General features: G+C 56.1%; 1 protein-coding gene across 8 annotated transcripts in view; it reads right to left on the bottom strand.

The window, feature by feature from the left end:
- The window catches only part of LLGL2 (LLGL scribble cell polarity complex component 2), a 34,689-nt gene that overhangs the window by 10,043 nt on the left and 9,555 nt on the right, over positions 1-15,091 (bottom strand). For 7 of the 8 annotated variants that reach the window (XM_027052363.2, XM_027052364.2, XM_053212289.1 and 4 more), the window contains exons 2-6: positions 12,919-13,013; positions 3,578-3,675; positions 2,268-2,349; positions 1,859-1,974; positions 1,261-1,419 (exon numbers count right to left, since the gene is read on the bottom strand). In XM_027052363.2, coding sequence (XP_026908164.2) covers positions 1,261-1,419; positions 1,859-1,974; positions 2,268-2,349; positions 3,578-3,675; positions 12,919-12,993 — 530 coding nt within the window. In that variant the 5' untranslated portion in view covers positions 12,994-13,013. Of the gene's footprint in view, positions 1-1,260; positions 1,420-1,858; positions 1,975-2,267; positions 2,350-3,577; positions 3,676-12,918; positions 13,014-13,215; positions 13,339-15,091 lie in introns of those variants that run through there. The other variant, XM_053212288.1, reaches the window with a different exon arrangement.

Below are 15,091 nucleotides of genomic sequence, written 5' to 3'. Positions count from 1 at the left end.
AGTCCTGTCCACCTCCTCCTTCTCTGGGCCCGGAATGCTGACGTGAAGTCTGGAGGTGCTGAAGCCAACAGAAGACCACGAGGTGGCAGGCCACGGACCAAGAACCCACACCAAAGAGGGAGAGCAGGAAACACAGACACCTGGACCCCTCTCTGCCAACCCAAGCCAAACCTCTTTTCATTTAGAACAGGATTTACACTGGTAGGAGGGGCTTCCCGGGGCACTCAGGCTGGGGGAGGCCCCCCCGCAACTAGACTCCCACCAGCACAGAGTCAGGTGGGTGCCGGCAGGGCCACACGTGAGGAACAGGTCCTCCTGCTGTCCTGGCCACAGACGGGGCGCCCAGGCTGAGAAGCCGCCATGCCTGCTGACCCGCAAACAGTCCTGCTCTGACCGTGGTCGTGCTGCCCTGACGCTACCCTGCCGGGTGGGAAAGACAGACGTTTGGGCTCAGGCGGAGCCAGCCCCAAGTAGGAATCCTCCCAAACCCAGCGACACTCTTCCTTGGACAGTGGGCCCTGAGCGACGTGAGCATGTTGGAAGGCCAGTCCTTTCGGGACCAGGGTCCTGCTCGCTTGAGCCTGAAGCAGCCCCACATCCCAGGACCCCGGCCTCCTCTCTGTCCCGTGAAATGGCAAAACATTCCACCACTGCCAGTGCTTCGTCTCCTCCTCCTCCTTTGGACCCTGGCACTCTCTCTCCAGACCTGATCTGACTCCCTCTCTGTTGCCGACATCATCGTAATGGAGCAAAGCCTCCAGAGTGATCCGAAGAAACCTACAGGCTTATGGCTGTCCAAGAGCTTTGGCCATGGGGCCCGCATGCAAACGAAAACTTAGCACGGACGCCAAAACATAAATCTCACCAGGAGTTGCCCCACCTGACGTGGCAACACGAGGTTTGGGCCCCACCTGCCCCCCTGCGGAGCCCCTGGGGTTTTGAAATTCACATGATCAGCGTGAAGACTGCCGGACTGAGACTTGGTGACATTACGAAATCATTTTGAGCATCATTTTCCTCACCTTTAAATGAAATGACAGGTTACCCCCAAGACTCCTCAGAGTGCTATGGTGCTAACACATTATGGGACGAGAGTCTCAAGTTAAGGGACAGGTTGGGGGCTGAGAGTCTCTTCTCCCCTCCCCGTAGACTTCCCAGGAGAGAAATTATGAGCTCCCGAGACACTACTGGGACTCAAGGGAGAAGGCCACGCTCAGCTGGAGGGAACAGCTTCCTAATGGCACAAGGTGTCCAGCTCACCCTTGCAGCACAGCGTCCGAGCCGATGGTCCGGTCCCCCAGCGTGCGGAAGGCCGGCAGCTGCACCACAAACACGGTGCCACTCTCGGTGCCCAGGTAGAGGAGCTCGCGGGAGGAATGAGGCAGGACCACAGTGATCTGTGTGGCACTGGGGGCGGCCCTGAGGACGAGAATGGCTGCCTGTGAGCTGGCTGCCACTCAGGCAGGGGAGACCCTGGGGTTAGGATCCCCGACTCCCGGCTGCCCTCAGCAGTCCTGGGAAAGGCCGTGGCTGGGGAAAGCGGGCCCGTGAGGTCCTTTAACGGGGTCTGATGGTGTCTTGGGCCAGGACAAACATTTTGAGTGTCTCCTGCCAAGACAGAAGACAGATGGTAGAGAGCTTGGGCTAGGAGGCAGAAAAAACCCCCCAGAGCCTCCTGTGCAGACGGCGTAGGCGTGGAGGGCCCTGCTCCTCCAGAGCACCCGCATGTGGGGATGTGTTGGCTCAAACAACTGCCAGGACCACCAAGGGCTCCACAGGACCTTCACAGGGTGATTCCACCCAGGAGTTGGGTGCGCCGGTCAGGCTGGCCGGGAGAAGACGGGTACCAGGTCCTTACCCTGGGGGGCCACGCAGCGTGAAACTCTCATCTTCCTGTAGCTCTGACACCCCGCCTCTGACCTTCAGGCTCCACAGGTGGAGGCTGTTGTCGTCCAGCAGGGTGACCAGCTGGCACTAGGGAGGGAAGGGGACAGGAACCAGGAGTGTGTGGTGTCGCTAACCAGGGAGGGCCAGCATTCACTGGGGCCCTTCACACTGGGGTGGCCCACCCCACGCCGGTTGATTCAGGGAGCCCCAGAACCAAAAGACCCCTGGCTGCTCTTAGGGTGGTCTGTGAACCGCAGCTGGGGGAAGGGAGGTGGTCCCAGGCCCTCCTGTCAGAACCAAACCCAGGACTACTAAACGCCTGCCTCTCCCCACCCCTTCCAGGTGATGTGAGAGTAGGAGGATGCGGAGGGCCCCCTCACCTGGCCAGGTAGGAAGTAGATCTGCACCACAGCGTTGTTCTCCCGGTGCAAACCCATGAACTCCACCCCTGGGGCACCATAGCTACGAGTGGCAGGCTCAGGAAAAGCTCCAGAAGGCAGGACACCACCCCTTCCCGCCCAAGGGCCAGGACCTCTGGGCCCACGTGGCAAGGAGTGTAAATACCTCAGCATCACAGAAGGGCTTGCCCTCCTCCCAGACGGCAGTGACCGGGGCCTTGGGTTGGGAAGAGACGGCAGTGGCCCTGGCCCAAGGGCCCTTGGCCAGTGGTGATGTCACCCCGAGGTGGAGCCAGCTCCAACCAGGGAGAACTTTTCCAGCCAGGCAGGTGTGGGGGGGGGGGGGGGAGGGGCAGGCAGACACCCTAGGATGGTGAAGATTTATCCCAGTAACTGTTGGGCTGCTTCCTACAGTGCCCCCCCCCCCCCGCCCCCACCTGAGCTGCAACAAACCCATCAGCTACCACAAGGTGGCACCTGAGAAAAAGACAGGGCACCCCCATGGGTCCACCCCAGCAGCTGTGGCACCGGGGATTGGTAACCAGGATGTGGCTGTAGCCTGGCAATGATTAACCAGCTGAGGGAGTGCTATCCGCCACCTCCAGCCTAGGCCAGCCCGCTAGAGGTGTCCCCGCCTCCCCCACCCCTGCTGCATAAGAGGAACAGGAGGGAGCCGCAGCCTCACTGGAGGCTCCAGCCAGGCTCCCCATGGGTGGTTCCCCATCTCCCAGTACTCCCACGTCCCAACTGGCTCAACTCTAGGGACTCAGGGGGGATTTGGGGCTGGGGAAGTTCCCAGACTTGTAGTCCAGGCCAGAGGACCCAAGCGGTGATCCTTCATCATCCTGGAACCCTCGGGCTTGCCTCTGAAACACAGAGGCCCCCGCAGCCCAGAACCAATGCTTTGGATAAAATGTGGCCCTTTCAGACCAATGTTCTGCCAACCAGGAGTCAGTTCTACTCTCTGATGTGCCTGTGTGTACATGGCAGGTATGCACGGTTGGGGAGAATCTGGAAGGCTTAGCACTGCTCTTCAAACCCAAGGACACCCTGGTTTGGACAGCACCCTGGGCCTGCTACCCCAGGTCTACTAAGTGGGAGAAAGGAAAACAAAACAAAAAACTTGACTCCACCTCCGGCATTTGGGGCTGACTCCCAAGAGGCTACGCAAGAGGGTTCCCCAAGAGGGAACATCTCAGTACCAGGAGGGGTCATCTACAACTGACTTTTGTTTGAATCCCACCAACGCCAGGGCCCCTCCCCCGGTGGGAGCTGGGAGGACGAAAGGATACAGCTTGACGGCTCCGGAGCGGGTGCCAATGGCCAGGATGCGCAGAGACGGGCTGTAGCCAAGGGCGCTGGGCTGGTGTGGGAAGCCATGCTCCACAGTCTGCAACGAGAACCATGTGGGTATGGAACCTGCAGCCATGTCCCCTCTGCCCCGCCACGGCTGGGGCACCAGGGCCGGACAGAGGAGCTGCAGCACAGAGCCACCTCCAGCAGGAAGGAGAAATTCAGTCATGTTCAGGTTCCTACCCAGATACCTGAGTGCTGAGTCAATCCCAGACCCGTTTGTGACCCAGTCTTAGGCCCTGGGGCCAGCCCTGGGAGCGCATTCTCCCCCAACACCACACTGGCCACTCGATGCTTTCCAGGAACTCTGACTTGGTTCCTCCACCACCCATACTGTGGGTGACTGACCCAGTCCTCCTGTGGGGGGTAAGGGAAGCTTTGGGGGAGGCTGCCACAATGGACCAGATGGCTCGGGAAGCCTGGTTGTACCACAGTCTGGGGCAGTCCCAGGGGCTAGACAGAAGCCCCCAGTAGCCTGTCCCAGCTCTGGGCCATCTGAGGCTCCTCCGGGGCCAAACACCTGCTCTCTCTCAAGTCTTTCTGTCGTGAGGTCTCTCCACTATCTTTCCAGAAAAGAAGCTTCTAGAGTTTTGTTGCAGACACATGCTTTTGTTCATTTCTTCTTATAGAAATACACATTATAGAAAACTTGGGACATATGAAGGAGTTTGAAAAGGAACACAAAAATCACCCATGCTCCCGCAACCAGAAGTGACCCTTGCTAACATCTGTGAGTCTTTCTTGTGTTGCGACTGTACACGTGTGTGTCTCTACTTAATACAAAGACCTGACTGGGGTTGTGCCACACGGATATATACGGACATGCATAGCTTTGTCACCCATTTGTCCGCCTGTATGTAGCGGGCCCAAACCGTCAAAGGCACTAAAGTGACTTTTAAATGGCTAAGGACTATTCCCTACAAAAAGGTGCCCTAACTCACAAGGCTTTAGTTGTTGAACACCTTTGTTTCTGCGGGTTTTACAGTTGCCAATCAGTTGCACTGACGACCTTTCTTGGACTCCTACCTTTGCTTACAACTTGGAGTATTTCTTTAGGCAGAGGTTCCAGTTCTGGAACTCCAGGTTTAAAAGGCATGGGTGTATACACTACAGATCTGGGTTGATAAACCATCTTCAGGGAGATTTTTGGTTGTTTTTCTCCACCAGCCCTCCCCACCCCCCACCTCCCACCCCAGGGGATGCCAAACCTGTAGAGCTAGATCAGAGCAGGGCAAAGGATGCCAGGCAGCTGCTTTACTTTTCGTTTTTTAAAGCAATGGAGACTCTGCCCTGCAGAGAAAGGTTGTACCAGTCAGGCGGCTCTCCTTAGGCCCAGGGTCCTCCTCTAGGCTTCCCTCAGCTGTCCCATCAGGCCTCAAAGGAGCAGAAAAGGAGAAGTCCTGACGACGGTGGGCATGATAGTTTAGTAAACTCAATGCTGCCTGTTGGCTCATCCAGTCCAGGACGGTGGTTCACAGAAGGAGGCCCTGAGCTGGGGCAGGCCAGGAGCAAGAGCTCCACGGAGTCTCTATTCTGGGGACACATAAGTGGAAGGGCCCCCCAGGTCTGGCTCTTTGCCAGGAACTAGTCTGCCCTACAAATGGCTATACCTGGAAGGGATGGCCTGGAGAGCAGAAGTGACCCAGCTGGAGCCCCCCTAGCCAGCCCAGGTCCCAATTCAGCTATGTAAAAAATGCAGCGCCTGGAAAAGCCTTGGGGAGATAGCAGAGTGTCTGGAATGTAAACATTTCCCAGGAAAGGGGGGGGGGGGGCAGGGCATGTGATGGTGTTTGCGGGGACAAGCTCCCCCAGAGCCCCCTTCCGGCCTCAGCCAGTCTCAGATTGCTGGGGCCTCAGGAAATCAGCAGCCAGGGCTTGAGAAAAGTTTCCTGGGACGGTAGCATTTTTCGATCATCCCAATCAGCAGGAACACAAGGCCAAAGCCTCTGGAATTTGGAGGAGTCTGGGGAAAAAGTCCTGCAGGAAGGAGCCCTGTGCCCAGGAGGAGACCCACACTGCCAAGTAGGACAGCTGTGAGCTGCACGGAGATACGGAGCATTTGTAATGTGGCCAGTGCCACCAAGGAACAGAAGTTTTCATTTTAATTTAAAAAAAATTTTTTTAACGTTTATTTATTTTTGAGAGAGAGAGACAGAGATGGAGTGCGAGTGGGGGGAAGGGCAAAGAGGAGACACAGAATCTGAAACAGGCTCCAGGCTCTGAGCTGTCAGCACAGAGCCCAAAACGGGGATTTGAACCCACAGACCACAAGATCATGACCTGAGCCAAAGTCAGACACTTAACTGACTGAGCCACCCAGGCACCCTTTAATTAATTTAAATTTAAGAATGGGCATACAGTTCAGTCACTGAAAAACTTTCCAGGTGAGTTCTTGGGTTCTAAAGGAACAGGGGCTGGAGTCAGGCAGACCAAGCTGCAAATCTCCCAAACTCTAAGTACAGAGCACACAGTTCCAAAGAAAATTTTGTGTCTGAATTGAAGTATGCTGTAAATGTAAAATACACTTGGCGTTTCAAAGATTTTGTGTTAACAAAAAACCTAGAAAAACCCTCATTAATTTCTATTGACTACATGTTGAAACAATATTTTGGATGTTTTGAGTTAATAAACAAAATGTATTATCAGGGGCACCTGAGTGGCTCAGTCGGTTAAGCATCCGACTTCGGCTCAGGTCACGATCTCACGGTTCGTGAGTTCAAGCCCCACATCAGGTTCTGTGCTGACAGCTCAGAGCCTAGAGCCTGCTTTGGATTCTGTGTCTCCCTCTCTCTCAGCCCCTCCTCTATTCACACTCTGTCATGTGCATGCACGCACTCTCTCTCAAAAATAAATAAATATTTTTTAAAAATTAAAAACAAAATATATTATCAAAGTTAACCTCACTTGTCTAAAAAATGTTGTAATGCAGCTGCTAGGACATTTTAAGTTACACATGTGGCTCATGTTATATTCCTGTTGGGCCGAGGTGCTGCCCTAGACAATTCTGCCTCAGGATGTGGGCAAGAAAGTCAAGCCAAAGAGAAAACAGTGTGCAGCTTTCTTTTTCTGTTAGCCTCTCCAGCCGTATGTTATCCTACCAACCCACTGGCAGGAAGTTCTCCTACATCCCACCTGACTTAATAATCCTGCTGGTGGGCCTCCTTTCCTTAATCTGGAGGGAGACAAAGGTTGGACCCATCCTTCAGTCTCTTGTACTTCTCATTTCCCACCGCCTCTCTCTACTGCCTCTGGTCTCCACCTTCTTTTCCATAAGCTGGTTTAGAAAGAATGAGGACTAGGGCGCCTGGGTGGCTCAGTTGGTTAAGCATCCGACCTTTTTTTTTTTTAGGCTTATTTATTTCTGAGACAGAGAGGGAGAAAGAGAACGTGCGTGTGCATGAGCACAAGCAGGAGAGGGGCAGAGGGAGAGAGAATCCCAAGCAGGCTCCGCATGGTCAGTGTAGAGCCCAATGCGGGGCTTGAACCAACAAATTGTGAGATCATGACCTGAGCCAAAATCAAGTGTCAGGCGTTCAACTGACTGAGCCACCCAGGCACCCCAGCATCCAGCTCTTGATTTCAGCTCAGGTTCATGATCTCATGTGGGATCGTGCCCCGTGTCAGGACGGGGATTCTCTTGGGATTCTCTCTCCCTCTCTCTCTGCCCCTGCTCTTTCTCTCTTCTCTTTCAAAAAAGATAAACTTAAAAAAAAAAAAAAAAAGAAAGGCAACATCATGGATGGAACTAGAGTGCATTATGCTAAGCGAAATAAGTCAGAGGAAGACAAATATCCTAGGACTTCACTCATATGTGGAATTTAAGACACAAAACAGATGAACATAAAGGAAGCAAAAATAATATAAAAACAGGGAGGGGGACAAACCAGAAGAGACTCTTAAATACAGAGAAAAGACTGAGGGTTGCTGGAGGTGGGGTGTTGGGTAGGGGGATGGGCTAAATGGGCGAGGGGCATTAAGGAAGACACTTGTTGGGGTGGGCACTGGGTGTTATACGTAAGTGATGAATCACTAAACTCTACTCCTGAAATCACTGTTACACTGTCTGTTAACTAGCTTGGATGTAAGTTAAAACAGTAATAAAAATAAAAATAAATACATACATACGTATCAAAAAAAGAAAGAACGAACAAATGGGGACTGAGTCAGGCCCACCAGGCTTTGAATCCCCTTCTGCCACTTAAAATGCCTTGGGACTTGGGTGAGCTCTTTGCCTCTCTGAGCCTCATTTTATGTCTGATAAATGGGAGGATACCTACGACTGCATCGAGAAGGACCACCCGCAGCTTCAACAAAACCCTCAAGAAGACGGTGGCTGGAAGGTTCAGCCCACCCCCCAGAGCACAAAGGCCTTGCCCCCTAGAGCCTGACTTCCTCCTGAGGCATCAGTCCCTGGAATTCCTCAGGATACCTTCCTCAAGGGATCATGGCTCCCCCAAGAACAAAATGAGGGGAGGAAGCATCATGGTGCCCGTACCTGGGCAGGGACCAAGAGAGTAGGTTCAAATGTAATTAGTGTGGGGACAGGGGATTCCCCAGGTCTGCGGAGGGGTGGGGAAGAGAGGCAAACATGCAAATAAAGCCCACAAATCCCCAAAGGAGGCTGCAAACCTGAGTGCAGGCAGGGGGAGGAGGTGTGGCCCCAGACCCGTTCCAAGAGGCCTGGGGGTCTTGTTGGGAATGGGGAAAGAGGGGGTTTGGATTTGGGGAGAGGACAGAGGTCAGTTAGGGAGGAGCTAGAAACCCAGAGCAGCCTGGCCTCCCCTTTCCTTGGCTGTCCCATCCCCCAACTTCTGACAGCTTTTAAAGACGCAGCCCCCCAGCAGAGTACAAGGTCGATGCGGGGCACAGGAAGTGGACTCAGCCCCAGGGGTGCCCTGCTGTGGGACTGCCAAGGCACACAGCAGCCCTGAATCATCCCTCCACCCAGGACAAGGGGTGGGAAGGGGCCTCAGCCTAGGACAGCAGAGGCCTCCAGCTCAAATTCAAGCTGGGAGGTTGCCCCAAAGCCTGACAGCCACTGATGCCAGCCTCCCCTACCTCCTGAGCTCAGCATCCAGCCTACCTGGCCCTGCCCCTATCCTGCTACCTGGCTCAGGTGACCTCTGCCAAGGGAGGAGAGAACAATGAACTCTTTTGACAGCAGTTGGGAAAGGAGAGATTTGTAGGAGCCGCCAAACTGCAACATTAGCCTAGTGCGAGGAAGAAAGCCCCGTCTGTCTCTTGCTGGCTCCAGGACCCCATTTCAAGTTCTCGGAAGGGAGAGAGCAAAGGCTGTTGGTCAGAGACAGTGGGGGCCCTTCATCTTGTCCTCAGTGAGGGAGGACGCTGGCCAAGATCCAGGGCCTAGGATCTTGCTGGGGGGCTGGAAGGAGGGCTGTCTAGGGCCAGAGGGGTCACGCCCAGCCGCTGGGCTGGGTGGCACTGCCCTGTACTGGGTGTGGTCAGCTCAGATTCCTGGCGGTGGCAGCAACCTGGCCCTCCCTGTGTGGCTGTCACCTGACACCAGGGGCCCAGCCACAAAAAAGCCAAGACAAAACAACCTGGTCCTGGACAGGGGCAGCCGGTCAGGAACACACTGTTTGTTCAGGGCCTGGGGGTGGGGGGAGTGTGGGCGGGCTGGGCAGGAAGGGCGCAGAGCCGTTATCAACGGCTGGTTTCACCAGGGGAGGGAGAGGCCTCAAGTGATTTCCAAGGAAGGAGTTTCACTATGGCATGAAGTTTCTGTCCCCTTGGCATCACTTCCTCCCCACTGACATGTCCAGCAGGCTCCACAGTCCCCTCATCTTGTCCTCGATGGCTCAGAAGACTAGGTCAAGGGGAAAGAAACTGAGGCTTGGGAGGTGAGGCCGCCACCCTCAGGGGCCAGCTGGTAGGTAGATGGAACCGGGGGGACCTTGTTCCCAGCCGGCGCTACCACTTGCCATATACTCAGGCTGTGCAAACCCTAGAGGCCTCAGTTTTCTCACCTGCAGAATGGGAACGCCACCAGCTGTGAGGCACCGGTCATGAGGATGGGGTGAGGCACCAACTGTGTACCAGGCACCATTCAAAGCCATTTAACTTGCTTAGCGTGCCAACCTGGATGTAGAGACTATTACGATGCCCGCTTTATAGATGAGGAAATTGAGGAGCCGAGAGGGTAAGTAACGTACGTGTCTGCAGTGACTTAGTGAGAAAGCGGCATAGCTGGCATCTAGACTCGGGCCATCTGGCTCCAGCCTCCCTGCCCCTAACCACGGAACCACCCAGCCCCTTAGCTGGTTGGCTGAGGGTTCAGAGAGTCCATCTACAGGCACAGCTCCTTCCCAGAGACCACCAGTCTGGTCTGCACACTGCTTGCTGCACCAGCCATAGGCACCCTTCAGAGGGCCCCTCACCTCCGTGTTAATAAGACCTGCACTGACGGGCCACCCAAGGCTCAGAACTCCAGCTCTGTGTATCCATCCCCTTGTGTGCGGACACCCGAGGCTTCCAAGGTTCCCCAAACTCAGTCTCGGGCCAGAGAAGGCCCATAGGGCTGTGCTCTGAATCCCTAGCCACCAGCCACGCACAGCCTTGCAACTTAGACCTTAACTCATTTAACCTTCCCACCAACTCTCTGGGGTAGCTCCTGTCGTCTCCCCTGGACAGATGAGTGAGTTGCCCAAGGTCACCCACCTGGTGAACCTTGACACTCAATTCTGGGGCTGGCACCACTAACCCCTGGACCAAACTGCCTCTCAATAAATGGATAACCGTTGTTATTCTGTCCAAATTAAACGTATCACTTTCCCTTAACCTGCTCCTCACCTCTCCTGGGCTCCCCACCCCAGTGCCTGGCACCATTAACCGCCCGGGATGGCACCCCCACAGTCACACTGGGCACCCACCGCCCTTCCCTGCCCCCCTTACTCCTACACCCCCATTGAGCACCAGGCCTCATGCCCTAAATAGTTCTCTAATCCAGCGGTCCTCAGCTAGGGGCCACTGGGCAGTGTCTGGAGACATTTCTGGCTGTACATCTTGGGAGAGCAGGGCCAGGCATGCTGCTAAACTGTTCTCACCACATAGCCAGCCCCAAATGTCAAGAGGGAGGAGGTTGAGAAGCCCTGTTCTATTCACACCTGTGCCCCCTCCCTCCTCCAACGGCCCAGGCCTCATCCAATCACTGCAATGCTCTTCTGAGAAAAAAAAAAAAAAAAAAAGTTATTTTCTAAACTGTAAATGGGATTGCTCACTGTCCTGCTAAAAACCCACCACAGCTATGGTGTGTTGGGCCCTAGATTCCCAGGTTCCAGGCTCCCTCAAGCTGACTCCAGGGAAGCCTGGGGCCGGGGAGTGGCTGGCATGGGTGGGACCACCCAGGCTTCCAAATATTCCAGGATCTGGCCTCATCCCCCATTCCCAACCCTTCAGGGTCACTCAGTGGCTAGATAAGACTAAACCAGCCCACACCCCCCTTCCTCTTCTAGTCCCAGGAAGTGGAATTTCTTTCAGACCATCAGCTCCTTTCCTCTTTCCAAACTATAAAAGTCCTGGAGGGCAAAGATGTTATCTGAGATCCCCACAGCCCCAGCCCTGGGCAGTAGTGCTCAGTGCAGGTTTCTAGCAAGTGAATGGAAGGAGGAAGGGATTCAAGGAGCCTCCTCTCTCCCTCTCCCCAGCCAGGCCTAGGGGATGGGGCAGCCAAGTTTGAAGGCCACCAGTTGTGGGGCACTGGTGGGGGGGAGGGGGGGGGAGATGATTTCTCTGCCCCAGCCCCACCCCAACACACAGTTGGAACTTGGGGCAGGGGTTCCTCCCTCTGCTGAGCCTGTCTGTCCGGTTTCTACTAGAATTGGCCACCTTTTTGGGGTGTGAGATCTCTCAGTATCATCAGGGGCAATGGAGGCATACATAGGTCACCCAAGCCCCGAGGTGGGTGCTGATGTTCTGAGACCCCCCCCCCCCCAACTCACGGGTTACTTCCTTCGAACCAAGGGTGGCAGGCCCCCAGGGGCCCCGAGATCCCACATTCCCAACACCTGTACCCCGTTTCCCACGGCCCCAAAATCCTGCCCACAGCTTCCTTCTGACAGTGGGAGGAGGTGCTCGTTTAGGGAAGCCCTCATCCCACAGGGGGGTGGCCTCACAGCAAAGCTCCATCATGACACCTGCCACAGGTCAAGAAAATCAGAGGAAAATGGCAGGACACGTGGGGACTGCCACCAGCCTCAAACAAGCCCCTGGGAACTCTCTCTCCCTGGGAGGCAGCCTCTGAAGACAGACAGCAGCTAGTGTTCCTGGACCACAAACTGTTTAACTCCATATAATCCTTGTAACATGTCTACGACGTGGGTGACAGGCACAGGGTCACCCAAGTGCTAAGTGGCCAAGTGAGATTTGAAGCCCCGTCCATCAACACGTCCCAGAGGGGTCCCGGCACCCCTGAGGAGCAGAGCACCATGGTCCTCCGCTTCCTGCAGTCCACCTGGTGGGGCAGAGGGAAGCTCAGGCACGCAGGCCACGGGCCCAGATCAAAGCAGACATAAGAGAGGCTAATTACCCCGAAACAGGAGCAGATTGCTAGGTGGCTGCAGAGCTAATAAACCACGTTGTGCTCCTCCTGTTTACAGGGCAGCTCTGGCCTTCTCAGGCACCAGCCACCCTGGGGAGGCCCTGGGGGAGCTTCTGGGACCTCAGGAGCAGCAGGTTTGGGGTTGGGGCAGCCAAATGCCAGCTGTGGCACATTGTCCCAGGCGCCTCTCCCTGCTCACCCAGGCCTAGAGCTGCCACAAGGAGCTGTTGCGTTGGGCCTATAGGGACAGCTGCATTTTCCTCTGGGGGCAACGTGAGGAGAAAGGGGACAGCCACAGCCTGTGGTCAGTGCCCAAGGGACCTGGCATCACGGGAACATAGTTACACCTTGCAGGGTTCAGCCTCCTTTCACCTTTCTTGTCCCTAAGCATCCTCAACAGCACCGTGAGGAGAGAGGTTGTTTTATCCTTATTTTATAGGTGGGGAAACTAAGGCTAGACGAAGCAGGGTGATTTGCAGAGGTCACACAGCCAAGGGCACTCGGGACAGGGAGTCCTGATGCCTGGGCATCCCACTGCCCTTTCCCAGGAAAGCCTGCCAATTGGACCCCACTTCCAGAGTCAGATTCCCAAGGGGGACTGCAGGCAGCACCAACTGAAGTACCTTAATCCAGGTAAAGGCAAGCTGAGTGCCCCAGCCCGTGGAGGGTGGACAATATGGTGCCTGCCATAAACACCTGGCCGCCTCTCCCACTTCCCCTTACCTTGTTAAACTGGAAAAGGTCCCGCTTGAGCCTCTCCCTCGCAGGGTCATGTCCTGGCCTCAGGAACCGTCTCATCGTGCCTGGTGTGCAGCCTCCTAGAGAAAAAGGAGGAGCCGCTGATCACCAGGGTGAGGCAGACGCACAGCCCTGGCCCTAGTGCCCATCCTGGCTCCCAGGCCCCAGCTTGGCCGGGCCCAGCCCCTCTCCCCGGGCCCACAGCGGCTTCCCCGTCGACCCTCCTGCGCACCCTCGCTCCATCTGCAAAGTACAGTCGAGGGACCTCAGGGACTTCTATACCTGGAGGTCCGGGGCTGGTTGAAGCTCTAACGTTTGCTCCTGGCCACCTGTGGCCTTATAAAGCCAGCGGGAGAAGCTGGGGGAGGAAGCCATTTCACCTGGCTTTATAGGAGTGGAGGCCCTGAGGTTAATTAGCTTAATTGTTAACCTGTTTTCTGAAAAACCATAAAAGCCCAGCTAAACAGAAAGGGAAACTTCCCAAGCCTCTCTCACGAGAGCCAGTTGGGAGGCAGAAATACAAAGGCTGTCCACCAGGGCTCCCAGACCAGAACCCAAACAGGGGCAGGAGAGAGGCCCGGCAGCTATCTCTGGGGGCCAGCACCCCCCGGGCAGACCCTTCCTGCTGACCGCAGGGAAGCCTCTCCCACCACAACTGGCAGGAGCCTGAGTGGGTGACTTGCAGGGCACACAGTCAGAGGCCACTGGGGTTTCGGAAGCCGCAGCCCTTGCCCTGGGCTTCCCGGCTGCATGCCTCCCGCCCCCCATCTCTGGCCATCCCGGTCCCAGCTCCCCTGGGCTCTAATGGGGTGCACCATGACTCCCTTTCCCATGGGCCTAAGTGGAGCCTTATCAGAAGAAATCTGTTCCCAATAAAGAAACCAGCTCAAGGCCCCAAACCCATCGGCCCAAGCCATCCGAATGTAGAATGCATTCCCAATCCGAGCGCAACTATTTCTGGATCATCCTTGGGGGAAGGGAGAAGGATCATCTTTTCAGTTTCCGGCTTCCAGTAGCACGGCCTCCCACTGACCACAGGACACCAAGGCCCGTCCTCGGGAACACAGGGGCTCAGGCCTACTCGGACACTATAAAGAGACTAAGAAGACCTGGCTCCCGCACCGGAGGAGGTGCAGATAAAGATAGGCCAGTGTAGCATGTGGAGTGAGTTGCCCTGCCAGGGGGCACCAGGCCAGGGTGTGGGTTGAGGGCAGCCCCTGGCCCAGACTGGGGGATCTGACTGGGAAAAGCCCCCGGCCCAGACTGGGAAAAGAAGGATCTGAGACCTGAAGGATCTGAAGGATCTGAGACCTTTAGTTTCTGGCTTCTCAGGAGGTGACAAAAATTACCCATCAGGCCAGGGCTTTGCATATGAAAGGACCCTGTGTGGTCCAAGACTGGGGGCTCCCTCCAAGGCAAGTGCTTGGCAGAGGGGGGCAGCGGTGGTGGTCTTCTGGCAGAGCAACCAAGGGCTGGCTATGCTGGGAGGGGTCACCCCACTTGGCATAGACACACAAACACCACCCCGGCTGGGATCAGGTAAAGACCAGCCCCCCCCCGAGGGCCATCACCTTCTGGGGGCACCACAAAGACCGCCACTTGCAGGAGGGGGTGGGGTGGATGTGAGAGGTTTGGGCCTTTTCACATTTTGGGGAAGCCAGGGCAGAATGGGGCACTGCAGGTAGCCGGGAAACTGCCAGGTGCCCACGGGACCCGAGGCCCAGAGCAGGTCAGGGAAAAAACACAGGTAAGTCCTGGAGGCTCTAGGGACCAAGCGTGAAAACACTGCTGGGCCTCCCGGACAAACAGCTGAGCCTCGGCCCCGCATTCCAGCTGTGGGGGAGGGCGGCACAAGCTCATAAATCAGCAGCAGCTCCGCTCCGGGCTCCTGGGGGCGTCCGCTCTCCCGCCTGGGCCTAGGTCACTGGGTCAGAAGCCAGAGGAAGCTGGGAGCGGTGCCCTGGAGGAGGAGAGGGGCCTGTAGACTCCAGGGGGAGGCTGCTCTGGGCTCTGCCCTGAAGGATCCATGCCGGCTGTGGGGTCAGGACCAGGGGGCACAGGGCCATCTGTGCCAAGGACCCACACAGGCTCGAGGGTGACACGGCACAGACCCAGGGGGACGAGGTGCAGGGAGGAGGGAGGCAGACAGGATGTGGAG

This window comes from Acinonyx jubatus, chromosome E1 (genome assembly GCF_027475565.1).
Source record: "Acinonyx jubatus isolate Ajub_Pintada_27869175 chromosome E1, VMU_Ajub_asm_v1.0, whole genome shotgun sequence".
NCBI lineage: Eukaryota > Metazoa > Chordata > Mammalia > Carnivora > Felidae > Acinonyx > Acinonyx jubatus.
Note: the sequence above shows the minus strand (reverse complement) of the source record. Positions and strands in the feature narration are given on the sequence as shown.